A 23,236-nucleotide genomic window follows, 5' to 3' on the forward strand; every position below is an offset into this window, starting at 1 on the left:
CTTTAAAAAAAGGTACATAGAAGAATTAAAGAAAAAAGACACATGATGTTCGGAACCTTTCATATGAAGACAGACTAAAACGACTAAATCTGCACTCTTTAGCAAGGCGTACAGTAAGGGAAGACAGAATTTATGTGTTTGATTGGATGAAGGGAATAAGTACGGGAAATATTAACAAGGCACTTAAAGTGAGCATACAGGATAGAACTAGAAGTAGTGGTTTTAAACTAGACAAATTATGTTTTAGTAGGGAAATAGGTAAAAATTGATTTGGCAATAGAGTAGTAGACGAATGGAATATGCTACCGAGTGGTGTAGCTGTTAACCCATCCACTGAGAATTTCAAGCGTAGTCTAGATAAGTATATGACAAAAAAGGAGTGGGTATAAAATAAAATAATTCTCATAACCAGTACAATTTACTCTTTTTCCTTTTCAGGTGACACTATGATACTCTCTTTTTCTCCTTTCATACTTTCCTATAATATGTACACTCTAAATTTTCTATACTGCATGGTTTCCTTTCAGACTTTTTCTTTACGGCTTTGGCTGGAGGGTTTGGAGGGCGGGGGAGAGCCTTCTTTGATATCCTTATCTCATTCTGCTAGTTCAGTTACTCTTCTAGGAACTGTCTAGTCTGGGCCAACCAGCCTACTGCCGTTATCCTCTCTTCTTATGTTCTTGAGTGTATGTACTTCTGGGGGAAAAAAAAAAAAAAAATGATGATGGGGGCACACCCCCTTAAAAAAAAAATGATGGAGAAATGTATATAATGGAAGAACAACCAGATGAACTGACAAAAGAAGCTTCGTTGAAATCCAGTGTCACGAATCAATTCGCGACATTTCCTTTTTGTGAGAAGCCACGAACTATTAGTGGAAAACTCACTGTGTATCGCTCAGTTAACCGTTTCTCTCTCCATTTCGGGGTATACTTTTCAAATCATTCGTCACTTTCAAAAGTGACCGATTTAATGCACGTCACTAAGTGCGCTACTGAGCGATACAATTGTTTCTTTATCGTTCGCCTCTGCTTGCATAAACCGTTAGCCACGCCTTCTTCCGGTGGCTCGTGCTTCCTGCCCATACATTATTTGAATCCAGTCTTGTGTTTGCTGTGACGGAGAAAGGGTATGTGCTCAGAAGTGGAGAGGTCAGCTAGCACCCCAAGCTCCATTAGTAGCCTACAGTTAATCCCAGTACTCCCACCTTAGCGGTGATACATAGCATTCATCGACTGGTATTTCTTTTGTGTATTTTGTAGTTTTAAGAGCTTAGTTAAGGTGTTTTTCCCTAGGCGTAAGTATTTAGCTTTTGTGTGAGTGAGCGAGTGCGTCTCATTGATTTGATTTGAAATGTAATGTTAAATTTATTTTTGTAATCAATAAATTTAACAGTTCTATTTCTTGAGCTTAATGTAGAGTAAAAATCTTGTTTCATTTCTCCATAATTAAGCTTATTTTCTATACAGCTCCTAGCTTGCATAAACGTTTACTATTCATAACTGGTACTTAGACCAGTCTTGTTGTATTAACTTAAAATCCGTTGTGCCAGGAGTTAATGCATCAGCAAGAACCTGATATTATTATTAGTATTAGTTATTTATTGTCAGGGGTGATGTAACTTTCTCCAGAGGCTAACAGTACAGTAATTCAGCAATTGTGAGTAATTAGTCTCTGCTGTGTACTGTTGAGAAAGTTTATAAATTCTCGTTCTTAGAGAATCGTGCACAAGCCAGCGTAAAGTAATCGTTGCTTGATGTAGCAAGACAATCATTGTCTCTGCTCTTCAATATTATTGAATATTATTATCAATTTAAATAATATTTAAACCATTTATATATCAAAATTACCGTGATATTATAAAAAACCCCGTGACAATTGGCGACCTCATTCCAGGATATTAACTCCTAGCTCTAAAGCTATTCACGAGATAGTGCTCACTCATTCATATTTAGGTATTTATTATTAAAGTTTATAGGCACAAGTTTACTGGTGGTTACCGTTGTTAATTTAGCAAGTGAGTTTTTGCTTTATTAATCAATAGAATACTTAACTCTAGTTTATTTTTGGTAACGCCAGACAATTTTATTCGCTTCTGGGAAGTCGCCGTACCATTGTGTTTATTATTGAGTCTTCCCAGTCATTTACATTTTTGATTTATTCTTTGCCAGTTAACTGGATAAGACTGGTCACCACTAGCTTGTGTCTGTACTCTTTACTTTTGTTTATCAGTATTCGTCGCTAAGCAGTCAGTACTCAATTTCGGTTTGCTTAATAAATTAGCGAAATGGCTACTACTGTATTTTTACAGGAAGCCAAAGAAATGGGTCTTTCGGACCCAACCGAAATTAAAGAGTATATACTCTCACGGCATAATCAGGAACAGCAGCGCGAGAATGATGCTCGTGAAGAGCGTAGGATTCAGCGCGAATGCGAGCGAGAACAGCGCGAATACGAGCGAGAACAGCGTGAGGAACGTGAAAGAGAGCGTGCTTATGAACAAGAGCAGCGTGAGAAACAGCGCGAATACGAGCAGAAACAACGCGAACTCGACTTGGAACACGAGCGAGAACAGCGTGAGGAACGAGAGAGAGAACGAGAACACGAACGTGCCGAGCGAGAAGCACGCGAAAAACATGAACTTGAAGTGCTGAAGCTCAAGCGAGATTCCTTGGGTTCAGACACATCTGGTGCAGTTGGTTCAAGCTCCACGAGCGCTCTCCCTGCACATGTCCTGGCGACCCCACGCATCAAGCTTCCTTCATACAAGGAAAGCGAGCGAATCGAGCCGTACATTGCTCGTTTTGAGGACATGGCAGACTTATATCAACTGGATGAGGCAGCTAAGCGGCTTCAGTTTCTTAGCCTATTTGAGGGCCCTGCCCTCGATATTCTCCACAGAATTCGTGGAGACAATCTCACATATGAGATGATGAAAGCTGCACTCATTAAGGCGTATGGTCTCACAGTATACGACGCCAAAGTTCAGTTCATGCGAGCTCGTCTCCAAGACAAGGAGACAGCTGTTCAGTTCCTTGATCGTCTCACAGCTTACTTAAATGAGTGGATGGAGAAAGATGAAACTCCTTCCACGCGTGAGGGGATAATTGACCTTATGCTGCGTACACAGCTAGAGAGGTCGTGGCCTGCTGAGCTCATAGCACAGCTTAAGATCTGCCAGGTGAAAGATGCCAGCCAAATGGCAGAGAAGGCTGACGCATTCTTTACTGCATACGGGTATCAAACTCGCAAGCAGCAAAACACCTGGAACAGAAAACCTGATAAGTCTGGGAAGCCGTCTCAAACTGAATCCCAGCACCAAGGTCATTCTCAGAATAATGGCCAAGGTCCAAAACCGCAGTGGAAGGACCAGGGGCAAAACACTCAGAAACCTGAGTGGAAGAGGTACAACAAGTACCCTAACCAGCAGCAGTATCAGCCACGCAACCGACCGTCGGGACAAACTTTTCCACCACCAGCTCAAAAGAGGCAGGAAGCGAATGCAGCCTTCATTCCTCAGCAGCAGCCTGGTGGTCACGTCCCTACCAGTGTGGGTACTTCCCCACAGTTCACTAGTCCCACAGTGACAGTGAACCCCCCTCCACAGATGGCCAATGTTCCATCTTCTCAAGTATATAACCCTCAAGGCACAATGTTTGCCACATCAATTCAGCAGCCTCATGAGTGGCTAGCTGCTTCCTCCACAGGCCCTCCCACAGGTGACAGTACCTTCCTTGTTCAGCCAGGGTTTGTGGGAGACATTCCTGTGAAGGTCCTGAGAGACAATGGTTCCTCAGGTTGCTCTGTCAAGCAGAGTCTAGTTCGGCCTGAGCAGTATACAGGTCGACAGATCCATGCAAGCCTTATTGATGGATCAGTGAGATTGTTCCCTGAGGCATGTATCCAGGTGGCATCTCCATTTTATACTGGTACGACACTTGCAGTTGTCATGCCAGAGCCTCTATTTGACTTGATAGTAGGCAATATTCAAGGAGCCAAGGATAGTTGCTCCAATGATGGCGCCACTCAGACTTCGGCTGCTGCGGTAACACGAGCCATGACTGAGGCTCCAGATTGTGTCACCCCAGTGATCATTGAATCGCCGCAAGATCTGATGTGCAGTCAACTTGTTGTACAAGAACAACATTCTGACCCGACACTTGCTGCCGTGCGGAATAAACAAAAGGGTCGAGTGATTAAGTATTCACGGGGAGGTCGAGCCAAGTTCCTTCGTAAACAAGGATGGCTCTACCGTGAGTCACGAACACCCGAGGGCGAGGTTCGACTGCAGTTTGTCGTTCCCGCCAAGTACCGCCTAGCAGTGTTACAATGGGGTCATTGTTCAGTCTCAGGAGGTCACATGGGCAAAAGGAAGACCCAGGGCCGTATCCGAGCTGACTTTTTTCTGGCCAGGGATGGGACGGGACATAGATAGTTTTGTCCGTTCTTGCAGTGTGTGCCAAAGTATCACCACTAATCAGGGACATGCCCTTCCTGTGCCATTTGTAACTACACCTGTAATCTCTGAGTCAGTTGAGAGACAGGGTAGTGGTGAAGTGGGTGCAGACCTGACGTCTCGCCCATTGGCCCCACAAGACACATTATGTCCAGGGCCTGTACATACATATTATGTACCGTAGGTTAAGGGGAAAGTTGAGAGGCGACTTGAGGCTATGGAAGACCCAAGTTTGCATAGGATTCTCAACTCCCGATACTAATATAAGTATTGTAGGTTAAGGGGGAAGTTCGAGAGAGAACTCCGTAAAGGCGACTTGAGGCTATGGAAGACCCAAGTTTGCACAAGGATTCTCAGCTTCCCGGTACTAATAGAAGTACTGTAGGTTAAGGGGGAAGTTCGAGAGAGAACTCCGCAGTGGCGACTTGAGGCTATGGAAGACCCAAGTTTGCATAAGGATTCTCAGCTTCCCGGTACTAATAGAAGTACTGTAGGTTAAGGGGGAAGTTCGAGAGAGAACTCCGCAGTGGCGACTTGAGGCTATGGAAGACCCAAGTTTGCACAAGGATTCTCAGCTTTCCGGTACTAATATAAGTATTGTATTGTAGGTTAAGGGGGAGAGAGAACTCCGCAGAGGCGACTTGAGGCTATGGAAGACCCAAGTTTGCACAAGGATTCTCAGCTTCCCGGTACTAATATAAGTATTGTATTGTAGGTTAAGGGGGAAGTGAGAACTCTGCAGAGGCGACTTGAGGCTATGGAAGACCCAAGTTTGCAGAAGGATTCTCAGCTTCCCGGTACTAATATAAGTATTGTATTGTAGGTTAAGGGGGAAGTGAGAACTCTGCAGAGGCGACTTGAGGCTATGGAAGACCCAAGTTTGCACAAGGATTCTCAGCTTCCCAATATTAATATAAGTACTGTAGGTTAAGGCACAGGTTGAGGACCCGTGTGCGGTTCGAGGCTATGGAAGACCCGAGTTTGCACAGGGATTCTCAACTTGTCGAAACATAATCGTGTGCTATAATTAATGGCGACCTCGAATGTACGTCGTAGCACTGACTGCTAGGCAGAGAGAGTAATTGTAACTTAATAAGAATTTTGTCTCATTGACACTTTTGATGCTCCACCTCAATTGGTTTTGCAGGTTCAGCAATGGGTGTAGCAGTTTTGCTGTGCGGACCAGCTGATCATCTGCCGCACGCTGCTGCTTCTTCTCCTCTGCCTTCGTCGTCGCCATATTATTTACTGTGTCATTTTACACGTAGGTACAGTTACACTACAACTGTCACACCTACACCGTGTATTACATACACCACGCTACACAACAATTAGTTGTCAGTGTAAATGTAGCGAATTTTCGCTCAGTTTGACCTGAGTACAGGATTTTCACCGTCATCACGGAGTTTTTCCCTCAAGCTTGCTTCTATTAACGTAAATACGAGGTTTTTTCGCTCACTGACGACTGCGACTTTCTCCTGTAGCAGGATAGCACACACACCACAGTGTGAATCTTGTGTGACTGAGTTAGGATTTATATGTATGTATATTGAAATCTTTCTTCTGAAGGAAGAAAGATTTAATTTTCATGGGGCGTAATGTCACGAATCAATTCGCGACATTTCCTTTTTGTGAGAAGCCACGAACTATTAGTGGAAAACTCACTGTGTATCGCTCAGTTAACCGTTTCTCTCTCCATTTCGGGGTATACTTTTCAAATCATTCGTCACTTTCAAAAGTGACCGATTTAATGCACGTCACTAAGTGCGCTACTGAGCGATACAATTGTTTCTTTATCGTTCGCCTCTGCTTGCATAAACCGTTAGCCACGCCTTCTTCCGGTGGCTCGTGCTTCCTGCCCATACATTATTTGAATTCAGTCTTGTGTTTGCTGTGACGGAGAAAGGGTCTGTGCTCAGAAGTGGAGAGGTCAGCTAGCACCCCAAGCTCCATTAGTAGCCTACAGTTAATCCCAGTACTCCCACCTTAGCGGTGATACATAGCATTCATCGACTGGTATTTCTTTTGTGTATTTTGTAGTTTTAAGAGCTTAGTTAAGGTGTTTTTTCCCTAGGCGTAAGTATTTAGCTTTTGTGTGAGTGAGCGAGTGCGTCTCATTGATTTGATTTGAAATGTAATGTTAAATTTATTTTTGTAATCAATAAATTTAACAGTTCTATTTCTTGAGCTTAATGTAGAGTAAAAATCTTGTTTCATTTCTCCATAATTAAGCTTATTTTCTATACAGCTCCTAGCTTGCATAAACGTTTACTATTCATAACTGGTACTTAGACCAGTCTTGTTGTATTAACTTAAAATCCGTTGTGCCAGGAGTTAATGCATCAGCAAGAACCTGATATTATTATTAGTATTAGTTATTTATTGTCAGGGGTGATGTAACTTTCTCCAGAGGCTAACAGTACAGTAATTCAGCAATTGTGAGTAATTAGTCTCTGCTGTGTACTGTTGAGAAAGTTTATAAATTCTCGTTCTTAGAGAATCGTGCACAAGCCAGCGTAAAGTAATCGTTGCTTGATGTAGCAAGACAATCATTGTCTCTGCTCTTCAATATTATTGAATATTATTATCAATTTAAATAATATTTAAACCATTTATATATCAAAATTACCGTGATATTATAAAAAACCCCGTGACATCCAGTACCTCACTTTCCCCTGCATCTGATTGTTTTTACTTTTGGAATTGATGTTGACCCGCAAGAATCATTAGGGATCACGCTCCCCAAATATAGAATTATGGGTAAGAGTACACTGTACGTCATGTACCATAATGTAAGAGCCATAATTATCTGCCTTCTTTTCACTACTTCTTAGGATTCTTAATTTGTGAGAAGGGCCTGACCTTTTAAAAATCATGGTTGCAAAATGTGTACGGTGGAATACCTTCCTCGTAACCAACAGAACTCACCTGGGAAGGTTCATTCAAATCCATCGAATACCCAAGAATTTAAAGTACACACACACACACACACACACACACACACACACACACACACACACACACACACACACACAGCCTGAATCCAGCACAACGGTGTCAGGCTCTTAGCCGAAATTGATACTATTCTGTGTCGGAAGGTTGATAAAATGTCCGCCATTGAGCTGATGAAGTTAAAAGCTAAAAGACAGATAGATAGGTAAAAGAGATAGATGAATAAATAAATGGATAGACTGACAAATAGACAGACAGATACCGAGGACTTAGAGTATGACAAAAATCTGCTTACATACACTTGATTGACGGCCTGGATGAGAGGACTGTTTTTATTAGCCATGATGGCCACTTGGTACACGAAGTAGGAACTCCGGGCCAGATAGAAGTCACATCTTCCTGAATTAGAAAAAAATAAAATCGTTAATTTAATGGAATTCCCTTTAGGCAGAGGGCTTTATTTTCAGTTTTATTGTTCCTACTTCCAGGCGATTTTATTTAGCTTCGTTGAAACGTTATAAGTGGACGGGTCAGATATCACCTTTATTTACTTCTTTATTAACAGAGGGTCTTCCCAGCTTAAATAATTTCGTCTTGTGGCAGCTTTATTATATGAAAAATATATTTCCGTGGGACTTATTCCCTTCCGTAAGGCTAGGTGAATTTTGAACTTTATGGAATTTAGTAAATATCTTTTGGCAATGTGTAGATGAGGTTAATAATTGAGTGGATAGCTTCAGAAGCGTGTCGATATCCTTCACCTGGATTTTGTGGCACACACACACACACACACACACACACACACACACACACACACACTTTCTCATAAAAAGAGAAATGAGGACAGTACTAAGAGGAAACTACTCATCATGGAAAGAAGTGACTAGTGGAGTACCACAGGGTTCAGTGCTGGCACCAATCATGTTTTTAGTGTATATAAATGATATAAACAGTAACACTGGAAATGAGAGCTATCTGAATATGTTTGCAGATGATGCAAAAATACAAAGGAGAATTACTAACACAGACTCTTGTAAGGAGCTACAAGAAGAATTAAATAAACTTCATGAATGGAGTAGTACATGGCAAATGGAATTCAATGTGGACAAGTGTCATGTAATCAAGTTTGGTAAAAGTGGAAAAAGACCTGATTGGGATTATAAGTTAGGAAATAAAACCCTATACACATCAGAAAGAGAGAAAGACCTAGGTGTGATTATCAATAACAGACTATCTCCGGCTGATCACATCAGTGAGAAGGTACAGAACATGTATACACTGCTTGCAAATATGAGAATAGCATTCACATACATAAATGAAGACATGCTAAGAAGGATAATAACATCATTCATTAGACCAACCCTGGAATATGCATCAGTAGTCTGGAGTCCTCATCTCAAAAAGCACATAGACAAGATTGAAAAAGTTCAAAGGGCCGCTACAAGATGGATACCAAGCTTAAGGGACCTAAGCTACGAAGAAAGACTAAATAAACTGAATCTACCAACACTACAGGAGAGAAGGAAAAGAGGTGACATGATAATGCCATATAAATGCATATCAGGAAAGGAGAAAATAGACATAAATGATTACGTAACATATGGGGAAGCATCAGCAAGAAGACATTGCAAAAAATTGCATAAGAAGAGAGGTGATAAAGACGTAAGGAAATTCAGTTTCCCAAACAGAGCAATTGATCAATGGAATGCACTGCCGAATGAAATAGTGTGTGGCAAAACAATTCACAAATTTAAGGATATGTACGATAAATATGGTTTAAGACACGGGACAGTACGAGCTTGACTCATTCCTGTAAAGATACAATTAGGAAAGAACAATTAGGTAAGAACAGTTCCAAAAAGAGTCTAAACTACAAAAAGGGAAACTACCATGGCCTGAAGAAGTACTTCGTAGAAATAGATTGGGAAAAGGAGCTTAGAGGACAAAATTTAAATGTTATATATAGATAATTCTGTGATTTTTGTGAAATAGAAGTCCAAAATTATATCTCTCAGCACAAAGAAACAGAGATTAAAAAGAAGAAATGGTTTAATACAGAATGTAAAAAATCAAAAGAAAAAAGAGACTTGCTGTGGAACAGATACAGAAAAAACAATAGTGAGAGGGCATATAATAACTATAAACAGGCAAGAAATTATTATACAAGGATAAGGAGGGACGCCCAAAGACAGTTTGAGGAACACATTATAAATAAAAGTAGTGATCAACCTAAGCTATTTTACAGCTACATCCTAAGCAAAACCAGAGTTAAAGATAAAATACAGTCCGTTACGGACGAGGGGATCATTTATACACAAGAGAAAGATATTTGTGAAGCAAAAAATAAAAATTCCCAATCAGTTTTTACAGAAGGAAGTAATTTTGAAAGGGATGATAATGGAACATGCATGCCCACACATATTACCAGATCTATAAATATCCGAACAAGAAGTACAGGAAGAGTTAAGTAAATTAGTCAAAGGAAAAGCATATGGTCCACACGAAATTTCAGGTTGGATGCTACATGAATGTGCAGAAGAGTTAAGTAGACCATTATATTTAATATTCAAGGAATCTTTAATACAAGGTAGACTACCTGATATTTGGAAGAAAGCAAACATTGTTCCGCTATTCAAGAAAGGGAATAGACAGAGTCGACTCAATTACTGACCAGTATCACTGACCAGTGTTATAAGTAAGATCCTAGAAAAGCTGATAAGAAAAGTTTGGGTAAACAATCTAGTAGAACACAGTATGGTAACAGAAAGGCAGTTAGGTTTTAGAAGGGGGAAAATCATGTGTTACTAATCTATTAAGCTACAATGATAGAGGTACAGAAACATTACAGAAAAGAAAAGGATGAGTGGAGAGTATCTATTTAGATTTCAAGAAAGCATTTGACAGAGTATCTCACCAAAGACTTTTATGAAAACTGTAACATCAAGGAGGAGTTCAAGGCAACCTGTACTGTTGGATGCAGAATTTTCTCAGAAAAAGGGAAAGGAGAACAGTACTAAGGGGAAATTACTCATCATGGAGGGAAGTGACTAGCGGAGTTCCACAGGGCTCAGTGCTGCCACCATATATGCTTTTGGTATATATAAATGACATAGACAGTAATACTAGAAATGGAAGCTATCTAAATATTTTTGCTGATGATGCAAAAATACAAAGCAAAATCACTAATATAGATTCTTGCAGAGAACTACAGGAACAAATAAGCTTCAGGATGGAGGCATAGATGGCAAATGGAATTTAATGTGGACAAGTGTCATGTAATTAAGTTCGGTAAAAGTGAAAAAATACCACATCAGTGAGAAGGTACGGAACAAGAGGTGGCCTGCAGTCCTAACGGACCCACGTTCGAATCCCGGCTGGGGCAGGGAACAGTTTAAGGATTTGAATTTCATTAAATCAGGCTTTACTGATCTACCAGAAGACCCGCCGATATGTCGTAAAAATACCCCCGCTAATACCAAAACACCAGTCCTGTATGAGACAGCCCTAGCATGTATTCAATATGGACGGTGGGTGTTAGCGCCGAAGTGGTGACATGTAGAGGTGTATGGTATGTAGGAGGACTGCTGGGCCTTGATAGCAGGCTGTGAAGCCTATGCCCAGAGTCGAACACACACACACACAAAAAAAAAAAAAAGAAAGAAATGTATACACTGTTTTCTAATATTTCTAATATGAGAATAGCATTCACATACATAAATGAAGACATGCTGAGAAAGATAATAACATCATTCATCAGACCAACCCTGGAGTATACATCAGTAGTCTGGAATACTCATCTAAAAAAAAACACATAGATATGATTGGAAAAGTACAAAGGGGAGCTACAAGATGGGTACCAAGCTTGCTGGCTCTAAGCCATGAAGAAAGACTAGGAAAACTGACTCTACGAACACTACAGGAAAGACGGAAAAGAAGAAACCTGATTATGCTATATAAAAGCATCTCAGGTAAAGGGAAAACAGACATAAATGAATATATAACCTGTGGGCAAGCATCAGCAAGAGGACCCTGCAAAAAACTACAATAAAAGAGAGGCGAAAAAGATGTAAGGCAATTTAGTTTCCCAAATAGGGCAATGGATTAGTCAAATGCACTACCGAATGAAATAATTTGTGCCAAAACTATTCATAAATTCTAGGATATGTATGATAAAAATGATTTAATACACGGGACCGTACGAGCTTCCCTCATTCATGTAAAGATACAGTTAGGTAAGAACAATTAGGCAGGTAAGCACACACACACACACACACACACACACACACACACACACACACACACACACACACACATATCTATATCTATATCTATCTGTATACAGTATCTTTTTATATAGATATTTATCTATTTCTCTCTCTCTGTATATATATATATATATATATATATATATATATATATATATATATATATATATATATATATATATATATATATATATATATATATATATATATAACGTCCTCGTCCCACGCTGCCGCAGGCTCCAACAACAGTAGTTCAATATAAGAAAGACGTTGGCCAGTGATTTGTTCTATTATGGTCAGCTTTTCGGTGTACAGCATGCAAGACCAACTTAGGCGTTGTAAATAAACACAGGCTTCTTAAATTCACTGTCTTTATTATCCAGATAATTACACTTAATGCTTGCCAACTTCACTTTACTGTTTTCACAAGTACCGGAGCTATACAGTCTTCACTAACTGCAATTACCCTTAATGCTTGCCAACTACACTTCACTGTTTTGACGAGTACCGGAGATCTACAATCTTCACTAACTGGACTGACACTGCACTGATACTGAACTACACTCAAACTGAAATGAAACAGAGTGAACTGCTTCAGTCTCTTCCCCATCCTTGTACAAGCTCCATATATACTAAAATAATATACTAGGTTCTCGGGAAAGCAACAGTTGCCAACTCTGAGACATCCAAAATATCCTGAGTTTTCTTACATTATGTACCACTCTAAATTATGTAGCATACAAACTGAGAGAAAATTACATAATCTAATAAGCAATCACGTAAATAAAACATTATAGAGAAATCTATATCTATTCTATATACCCAGGCCGCTTCCCCCAAGGAAAGGGAGGTAGCCGAGACAGGACGACACACTCCCAATTTACTCATCCATTCAAACACATTCATTCGCATCTTAGCCCCAAAGGGGGGACGGGACAGATCCTCAACGCACCACATCGCACAAGGGTCAACTGCGAGAATATCTCCTCAGGGCTGCGTCATCATTTATTCATCCACAGTTTCTCTCCATTTACTTCTGTCATGCACAGGCACTCTTCCATGCTCAACATACATCCCTCTCGCATCCAACACTCTCTTCACACTGTCCATCCATCCCATTCGTGGTCTCCCTCTCAGCCTTGCACCTCTCACATCAGATAAACAGAGCACAAAAATCAGTATACACCTTACAAAATAACTCCATCCAAAACAGCAGGCTAAATGGCAACTCTAACATGTAGCAAAAAAATTCGGGAATCGTCGGGAACACTCCAGCACCAATCAACTGGCAAACCCCTCTTCTCAGCACTACCCCGTCCTTAGTCATTTGTCTTCTTGACAAAACTACACAGTACTTACAGTCATAATCATTACTCCTACTGAAATATCTAATTATACACAAAATAATCCTTCAACTTATCAGATCTTCTCCTATGCCACTTCCAACGACATCCCTGCTCTTCCACATAGTCCACTCCTCCTGGAATGTCTTGGTCCTCTTCTTGATTTACTTCTTCCATCGGGAAACTATCACCATCATCTTGTACTTCAGTTCTTTGGTCCCCCTCAACATCCTCGGCTGCAGGTGAGGAGTATTCCCTGGAGATGTCCCAGCTGTACTGTCCTGGCCCATGGTACTGCCACAGAACATTTTGGGGCGAGACTTCCTGCCTCCCCAAATCTGGTACATTATGTCTGATAGGCTGTCCAACACTGTGTAAGGCCCATCCCACTGGCTCTGCAGCTTCGGTGACTGTCCCTTCTATCACTGAGGATTGTATTACCAAACTATGTCATCATCCTTGAAGCTCACCTCACTTGCCCTGACATCGTATTTGAGCTTCATCACTTCGCCAGAAAATTTTAGAGATTCTCGCACTTGATGATGTACCTCAGCTAGCCTTTCCTGAAGATGCATCTCATAGCTGGAAGTGTCTGTAGGCAGCTCCTCACCAGGTGGTCCTCCCATTAACAAGTCAATGGTTAAGCATAACTCGTGGCCCAACATCAGTTTTGCAGGGGTGTAGCCGGTAGACTCATGGGATACAGACCGATATGCCATCAGCAGCACAGGTAATTTCTGGTCCCGTTCCGTTTGTCCCTCTATACAATACTTAGCCAGTTCTCGTCCCAAGGTCCAGTTGAATTTCTCAACCATCCCACCTGACTGTGGTCTTAATGGGCTTGTCCTGGTCTTCTTGATCCCTAGTTAACTTGTAGCACTCATGGAACACAGCAGACTCAGAGTTTCTACCCTGGTCTGAATGTAGCCCTTGTGGGATCCCAAAAGGAAAGAAAATCTGGTCAACACCTGAACAACTGTCGCAGCCTCTTGATCGGGGATGGCATAGGCTTCTGGCCACTTTGTGAAATAGTCCATGATAACACATATATACCAGTTTCCTCATTTAGTGAGCTGCAGACGGTCTAGCAATATCCACCGTGACTCTTTCCATTGGTGCACCCATGGTACAGCTGGAGAGGGGAGCAACCACGTTTCTTCTGTCCCCTTCTTAGGACTGCACACAGTACAGATCCGACACCACTCTTAAACGTCCTGACACATGACAGTCTAGTAGAACCTCTGTCACTGCAAACTTAAAGTTTTCTTCACTCCCAGGTGCCCACTAATGATCTGGGTATGGGGCTCATCCCTGATCTCGGACCACATTATCTTCAGAACCATCAGTTGCTAACACTTGTTGAGGCCATCAGGTGTCTTCCACTGATGCACCAGTAGTCTGTGATTCAAACGAAGAAGGTCCCTTTGACTCCAGTAGCTCTTGGTCATGGGGATGAATCTGGAAACCTCTTCCCAAGATAGTCGCACTGTACTCCACTGCAGCTACTCTAGCACTGGTTGTAAATCTGCATCCTCCATCTGCATTCTCTTTAGGTCTTCTTCAGCTGATACTTGCCCTGTCACAACAGCATGGTGGCATATCTTGTTAAAATTCCCATTCCTACAACACTGTTGCCGTCTGTTCTACCATCTTCTCGCACGTTATCGGTTAAGGTTCTCTTGCATTTCCCCAGTGGTGGGACCTCTTGGGAAAAACTGGCTGGTTGGTGCCTCTTGTCACCAACCTTTACTAATTTACCCTCATCCTTCGTGTCTTCTGCAGTCTTCTTCTTGCCATCCTTCTCATGTGGACAATCATTGCTGAAGTGTCCCATCTCACCAAGTGTTTAGCACCCTTCTAAGGTGATAATCATGGGTTTCCTTGCGCTGTTCCGTTCTTGCTTCTTCTTCCATTTGTAACAATCCACCTTCTTGTGTCTTAGCTTCTCACAGAACCAGCAACCTCATCTGATCTTCTGTTCTCTCTTCCACTTGTTACGGTTCACTTTCTGATGTCCTGGCTTCTCACAATAGCACCAACTTCCTCTGATCTCCCATTTCCTCTTCCACTTGTAGCAGTCCTCTCTCCTATGTCCTGGCTTTTCACAGTATCAGCAACTTCCTTCAAAATTTTGCGCTTCACGCACTTGGCCTTTCTTGTCTTGAAACCTACACTACAACCTGCCTGAAAAGTGGACGTACTGGACCCAATAGAGGACTCAAATTCTTGAGCCCTGGCTAGTGCTTCTTGCACGCATCTTCCCAGTGCCTGTTCCACCTGCACTTTCAACTCTGAGCTCTCAAGAGCATCGATGAACTGGTCCCTCAGAAGAATAGCCAACAGGTTAGGTGATGTTCCGGGGTATGCCTTGTATGCCGTACTTTCCAGGTCATGAGTAAGCTGTTGTAGGGATTCGCCTCGAACCCGTAAACGGGTCAGGAACCTTGCTTTGTAAACCTCAGTCTCATACATGGTCTAATATCTGCACTCCAGCACTTCAACTAGGGACTGATAACTGTTCCTCTCCTTCACTGACGTCTGGCCCAGAACTTCCATTGCGGCACCTTTGAGGCTAGTAGCAAGCTGCATTGCCCTCTGCCTATCATCCCAACCATTCTGATAAGAGAGAAACTCAAACTGCTCGTGGTAAGCTTCCTAAGATACTCTGCCATCAGATTCCTGAGGTTTCTTTTTAATTGTACCCCTATTAATAGCCATGCACTTCACTGGTTAGAGGCCTAAAAACTGGGGTATCATAATTAAGTTCAGGACTTAAAACTTCTGCATTCTGATTATTCATCCCGGTAACGCTACCTTTAAATGCCTGGGATCCGTCAAGATTCACCATACACTCTCCATTCTTTTCATTGGCTCCCTGTACATTAGCCTGAGGCTCTGTAGTGCAATATTTTTTTACAGTCTCAATTTTCTCATTAATTATCTTTCCGTGGTTGACTATATGCTTCAACTGGTTATCTACATGCTGTCTGCACTCCATCACAGTTCCCTCAATAACTGTCTTCAACTGGTCGTCTACATGCTGTCTGTACTCCGTCAAATTATTGCTTACCTCAAAGTTCTGCTGCCTTAGCTCATCATATACTTTCTCCTTCGATTGTTCCTGTTCTTTGTTCAGTTCCCCCATGAACGCATCTAACTCTCCTTGCATCCTCAGTTGTAATTTCCTCTGCTGCTCCTTCAATGCCTTTTGAAGCTGTTCCTTCTGTACTTGCAATTGTTCTCTGATTTCTTCATTTTGTGCCACAAATTGTTCTTTGAATTCTTTCCTTCATTCTGTGCCTGTAATTGTTCTGTGACTTCTTTCCTTCACTCTTTGCTTGTAGTTGTACACTTTGTTCTTGCAATAGCTTCATAATGGCAGCCAGTGATGTCTCTTCTTGCTTTGCTTGGCCTCATAACTGAACACATCTGCCTCCATGTCGAAGGTTACACTCACTACAGCAATTAATGATCCAGATTCCTGACACCACTGTTATGTTTCCACCCTACACTGCCACAGGCTCCAACAGCTGTAGTTCAGTACAGGAATGACGTTGGCCAGTGAGTTGTTCTATTATGGTCAGCCTTTCGGTGTACTGCACACAAGACCAGCTCAGGCTTTGTAAATAAACACTGGCTTCTTAAATTCACTGTCTTTATTTTCCAGATAATTACACTTAATGCTTGCCATCTTCACTTCACTGTTTTAACAACTACCGGAGTGATACAGTCTTCATTAACTGCAATTACACTTAATGCTTCCCAACTACACTTCACTGTTTTCATGTGTGCTAGAGATATACAATCTTCACTAGCTGCACTGATACTTAACTACACTCAAACTGAACTCAAACTGATTGAAACTACTCCAGTCTCTTCCCGATTCTTTTATAAGCACCCTATGAACTAGAATCATCTATTAAATTCTCGAGAAAGCAACGGTTGCCAATTCGAAGACATCCACAATATCCAGAGTTTTCTTACATTACGTAGCACTCTTAATTATTTAGCACAGAAACTGAGACAAAATTACATAATCTAACAAACAATAAAGTAAATAAAACATTAGGGAGAAAAAGAGCACATAAATTAATGTACAGCTTACAAAAATAACTCTGCTCACAATAGCAGGCTACCTGGCAATTATATATATATATATATATATATATATATATATATATATATATATATATATATATATATATATATATATATATATATATATGGATGCAAGACCATATAGAGCAGCGTTTCTTAACCTGGGGTGCTAGTACCTCATGGGGTGCTGAAGTCAGTTTTAGGGGGTGCTGGAAAATGCAACATATATTCGTTTTGCTTAGTATTTGCATCGTTGATATTTTATTTTTGGAGAATGTATAAAATAAATTGTCAATAAGAACTTCACTTTACTTTATCCATGAAGTAGAAATATAGTAACTGTAGCAGTGTAGCAACTGTTGTCCAAGTAACCAGATGTAAGGGGGTGCTGGACTGTGTGGCCTTACTGCAGGGGGTGCTGAGGTCGGAAAAGGTTAAGAAACGCTGATATAGAGGTTGGGGCAGTGGACTTTCTGACCACTACTTGTTGGTGGTGAAAGTCAAGATGGAAATGAAATGGAGGAATAGAAGAAGGGAGGGACAGGAGTAGTTCATACAAGGAGGGTAGGAAGGTTGCAAGAGGATTTTTTTTTTTATTACAGAACAGAGGAAGAAAAAACAAATGAATTAAAAAAAAATAATCCATACACCAGATTACTGGTGTCCTCCATTCATAAAACAAAATCTGTAACAGTTGGATCTCAACAGGTCTGGGTTGAAGTTTATTGGAAACAACTCTGGAGAAGTGAGTTCCAAAGAGATGCAGTTCGGGGAAAAAAGATTGCTGATAGGCGGAAGTTCTGCAATATGGCAGTGTGACAATTCAGTCATGAGCACTACCAGATGCCTGTGAGGCACAAGGGAAGGCTTGGAGAGGTTGCACAATGGATGCAACTTCATCAGAGCATTTGCCATAAAAGTATCGGTAACAATGCAAGGGAGCCAGCATTCCTTCTTACCTGTAGGAGAGATAGTTTATTTGTAATAATAGAGTTATTAATAATTTCTAACAGCTTTGTTCTGAATTTTGTCTGTTTGCTTATAAACTATAGCCAACTGCTCATCAGTGAAAAAGCTACGGACTATGTACAATAATCCAAGTTTCTTTGGGGCAGTTTCAGCAAGTGATCTGACAGAAGAGTCCAGCTGAGGTAATTGTTAAGTGAAACACAGAGAACTGCAATACTTTTGGAGACAGGAATATTAGTAGCATTGAAGTTAACATAGGAACCTGGCAATATCTGACTATTACTGAATTGTATATATTTGGTTTTACTACCTTTAAGGTTAAATGAGACTAGGTTATTTTGTCTTCATTCAGTGATCTCAGATGAGTCTTGATTTATGGAGATGGCTGTACTGAGTTGTGAGGTAGAAATATTAAAATCTGTAAATACATGTTTATGTGAATGAACTTTGAAGTGTTGAGACATCTGCCTATGAGACATCTGCATATGAAGGAATTATGATTGACAGATAAGAGATCATTAATATGAATTAGGAATATGGTTGGAGCCAGAACTGATCCTTGTGGCATGCTGGTGTTAATAGAGTGGAAATTAGAATGTACATCATATACCTTTACTCTTATTTTTCTGTCGCTGAAATGAGAAGAAATAAGAGGAATGAAAGACGTTCGTCCATAGCAAGGGAGTTTGATAGAAGGGAACGGTGCCACACTCTGTCAAAAACTTTAGAAATATCAAGGGCAACTGCGTGAGTTTCTCGATGAAGGCCAACTGATTTATCGATGGTGTGAGTCAGGAGATTATGCCTATCAATGGTGGATCATTCGTGGCAAAAACAATACTATCACTAATTAAGTTACTGGATGGGAAAAAGGCATAATATAAGAGAGAAGTGGAGGAGTAATTGGGTAAAATTGATTCGGAGCACATGAGGTACACGTGGAAGGTGTGTGCAAGATATTTACAGAAGTAATCTGTGCAGCATGTGAGGAGGTGTGTGGGGTGAAAAGAAGACGAAAGGGGGTGCAAGGAATAGCAAGGTGGAATGAATAGGCGAGAAAGGCTGTGGCACAAAAGAAGAAAGCATGTAGTGAGTGGATGAGAAACAGGGGTGTGGAGGAAGTTGAGATGGAAGACAGTTCTATGAAGAGAGGAAGTAAGAAGTGAAAAGATTGAGAAGAGAAAGAAGAGATTGGATGAGGAATTTGGAAGGATTTTGAGCGTTAAGTGGAGGGGATGTAAGGAAATGTTCTGGAAAGAGGTAAAGACAGTTAGACAGGGTGACGTAGAACCTAGTCAGGGAGTGAAAGATAAAAGTGATAAATTGCTAGTGGAGAAGGGAGGAAAAGTGAGCACATGGAGAGGCCATATTAAAGAATTCTTGAACACAGAGAATGAAAGTAATATGTGCTTAAGTGAATGGGAAATGGCTTGCAGAAGGAGGGATGTGAACAGAGAGGAAGTTATCAATAGGATGGAAGTTATGGAAGCAATGAAGAAAGTAAAAATGGGAAAAGCCACAGGCATTGACGGAGTGTGTAGGCTACTTTAATGCTGAAGCACGGAGGAGAGATAGTAGTAAAATGGATGTGGAAGATGTGCCGATTGGCCAGGGAGGAAGGTAGTGTCCCGGAGGATTGAATGTCAGGTATACTACTTCCCCTGCACAAAGGAAAAGGGGAAAAAGAAGTGTGTGGTAATCGTAGGGACAACTGTCTTCTTAGTGTAATAGGAAAAGTATATGGTAGGATACTTATTGACAGAGTTAGGGGAATAACATAGGAATTAGTTGGAGAAAAACAAGGAAGCTTTAGGAAGGGAAGAGGTTATGTAGGTCAAATATCCATTCTTAGGTCATTAGTGGAAAAGTTTCTAGAGAGGGGAAAGGTGTATGTGGCCTTCATGGATTTGGAGAAAGCATTTTATAGGCTGGATAGACAAGGAATGAAAAGTATTAAGAATATGTGGAGCGAATGGGAAGTTGCTGAATCTCGTGAAGAGTATGTATGAGTGTGCTATAGCTGCAGTGCGTGTAGACAGTGAACTGAGTTAATTTTCCTATTTGAAGGTTGGACTGAAACAGGGATGTGTCATATCTCCATGGCTGTTCAAGTTGTGTATGGATGGAGTTATAAAAAAGATACAAGGTAGGGCAGTGCATGTTGGAGCAGCGTTTATGTGAGAGGGCAGTGTTTGGAAACTCCTTTTACTATTGTTTCAGATGATACTTCGTAGTTAGGAGAAGACGGAGAGGAACTGAAAGGCTTGGTGAATAAGTTTGGGAGAGTGTGTAAGAAACGGAATCTAAACGTTATATAAGGAAGAGTAAAGTTATGGTCCATATAGAAACTACGTCGCTGAACGTACAGTGAGGTTGGATGAGAAGGAAATGGAAAATGTGAGTGCGTTTAAGTACTTGGGTAGTGTGATGAGTAAAGGAGGAAGTTCAGAGGGTGAAGTGCTTGAAAGCGTCCAACTAGGGAGAGAGGTTGCTAGTTCTTTGAAAACAGTGGTAAGGAACAAGGAAGTGAGCATGGAAGTAAGAAAGTTGTTCCATGACAGTATTGTGTTGCCAACTCTAATGTATGGAACTGAAACTTGGACTTTGTTGGAGGAACACAAGTCATGAGTGAGAGCAGTGGAAATCAGTTATTTGAGAGGAGCATGTGGAGTCACATGGAGAGCAGACTGACAAATTAGGAAGTGAAAGAGCTTTGTGGTGTGGATGCGGAAGTGATAGAAGGCGTTAGGCCAAATACATTTTGGTATTTTGGCCATATGGAGACGATGGAGCGTGAGACACTGATGAGGAGAGTGAATGTGAGTTAGGTGGATGGGGGTAAGGGAGGGGGAGGCCAAGGTAGAGATGCAGGGGTGGAATTGAGCGGTATATGAGAGAATGAGGTGTAAACTGGGAGCTGGGCACTGAAATGGCGGGGTACAGGGTGACATAAATGCGATTTGTTTATGGCCACCCCTTACGATATATATATATATATATATATATATATATATATATATATATATATATATACACGCACTGCTAAACCAAAAGTTTCAGTAATTTGAATATTGTAGGAAAATAAGTTACCTTACCTCCTAGTTCTCACTGTTGCCATCGAAGTAGTCCCCTTGGGCATGTATACAATGGTGCCAGAGTTTTTTCCACGAGTCCATGCATCCCTTGAAGGCTTCAGGCGTGATGGTCTTGAGCACCTTCTGCGATTCTGTCTGGATTTCCTCAATCGAGTCAAATCGACGTCCTTTCAGTCGTAATTACAGCTTGGGAAACAGGAAAATGTCGCAGGGGGCAAGGTCAGGTGAATAAGGTGGGTGGGGAATGACTACCATGTTTGTGGAAGCCAGGAACTGTCGGACAACAATTGATATATGGGCGGGGGCGTTGTCATGATGCGTACCCAGTTCTTGTTCTTCCACTGTTCTGGACGTTTGTGGCGAATGTTCTCCCTCACACGCTGCAAAACTTCACAGTATAACTTTCCACTGACAGATTGGCCGAGTGGGACGAATTCCTTATGAACAATCCCTTGGATATCCAAGAAAACGATCAACATCGACTTGACATTGCTGCACCATTGGTCTGCCTTTGGAAAACTACCAAACCACCTACATACCACATTACAGTAGTAAGCATAGCTCAACAACACATCTGCTCACAGAACGGCCGAGGCCAGCTGCTGACTCCTCTTAGCGACAAAAGGCAAAACAGTGAACGGTTGGCTCCCTTTGTTCAATATATATATATATATATAGAGATAGATAGATAGATATAGATAGATAGATATATACCTAGGCTGCTTCCCCCAAGGAAAGGGAGGTAGCCGAGACAGGACGACACACTCCCCAGTTACGCATCCATTCAAACACATTCATTCGCATCTTAGCCCCAAAGGGGAGAATGGACAGATCCTCACTGCACCACACCGCACAAGGGTCAACTGCGCAATGCAATCAGTGATACCCTCGGCAGGGCCTAACAGCAGAGCTGGTTTACCCCTGCCACATCATAACAGACCCATCCCCTTACCCGCACCTGACCTGAAAGCTGACCAGACCAAATGCGGTGGCTGAATCGGTAGAGAGGCGGCCTGCTGTCCTGATGGACTCAGGTTCGAATCCTGGCTGGGGCAGGGAACAGTTTAAGGATTTGAATTTCATAGAAGCAGACTTTCCTGATCTACCAGATGACCCGCCGACATGTCATAAAAGTACCCCCGCTAATACCAATACACCAGTCCTGTATGAGACAGCCCTAGCATGTATTCAATATGGACGGTGGGTGTTAGCGCCGAAGTGGTGACATGTAGAGAGGTGTATGATATGTAGGAGGACTACTGGGCCTTGAGAGCAGGCTGTAAAGCCTATGCCCAGAGTCGGACACAAAAAAAAAAAAAAAAAAAAAAAAAAAATGCGGGAGAATATCCCCTCAGGGCTGCGTAATCACTTATTCTTTCACAATTTCTCTCCATTTATTTCTGTCACGCACGGCCACTCCTCCTTGCTCAACAGACATCCCTCTTGCATCCAGCGCTCTCTTCACACTGTCCATCCATCCTATTCGTGGTCTTCCTCTCAGCCTTACACCTCTCACATCAGATCTTGTTATCTTTTTCACCAATCGCTCATTATCCATTCTCTCCATATGCCCAAACCATCGCAACACCCTCTGCTCAACTCTACTAGCCATCTCCCGAACAGCTCTAGTTCTTCTTCGCACTTCATCATTTCGCACTTGATCCATACGCGTCACTCCACACATACTCCTCAGACACCTCATCTCCATTACATTCAAACTTTTCCTCTCTGCTACACCCATATTCCACGTTTCAGCCCCACATAACGCAGTCGGTACCACAACACCCTCATACAGCCTTCTCTTTACATCCATTCTAAGCAAACGACATTTAAACCCTTTTTTCATTCCTCCCAGCACCTTTCCTACTTCATTTATTCTAAACTTCACTTCTGCATCTATTCTTCCATCCACAGCAACATGTGACCCTAGATATTTAAAACACTCTACCTTCTCAAACAACTCACCGTTCAAAACTATATTCATCCCCCTACCATCTCCTCAATCTTGTTCTTCCACTATAGGATGGTCCTTAACTTTCGAAGTTGTAGATTTTTTAA

The 23,236-nt window shown here is 41.6% G+C and overlaps 2 protein-coding genes across 2 annotated transcripts in view; both read right to left on the reverse strand.

The window, feature by feature from the left end:
- The window catches only part of LOC145407291 (glutamate receptor ionotropic, delta-1-like), a 528,461-nt gene that overhangs the window by 384,089 nt on the left and 121,136 nt on the right, over positions 1-23,236 (reverse strand). The gene's annotated exons all lie outside the window — the stretch shown is intronic.
- LOC145406034 (ionotropic receptor 93a-like) overlaps positions 1-23,236 on the reverse strand; it is a 124,933-nt gene that overhangs the window by 57,879 nt on the left and 43,818 nt on the right. Inside the window, exon 3 of the mRNA XM_080277224.1 lies at positions 7,708-7,807. Coding sequence (XP_080133350.1) covers positions 7,708-7,807 — 100 coding nt within the window. The remainder of the gene's footprint in view (positions 1-7,707; positions 7,808-23,236) is intronic.

The sequence above is a fragment of the Coenobita brevimanus genome, chromosome 8 (genome assembly GCF_032717465.1).
Source record: "Coenobita brevimanus isolate Jiangsu-jjx chromosome 8, ASM3271746v2, whole genome shotgun sequence".
NCBI lineage: Eukaryota > Metazoa > Arthropoda > Malacostraca > Decapoda > Coenobitidae > Coenobita > Coenobita brevimanus.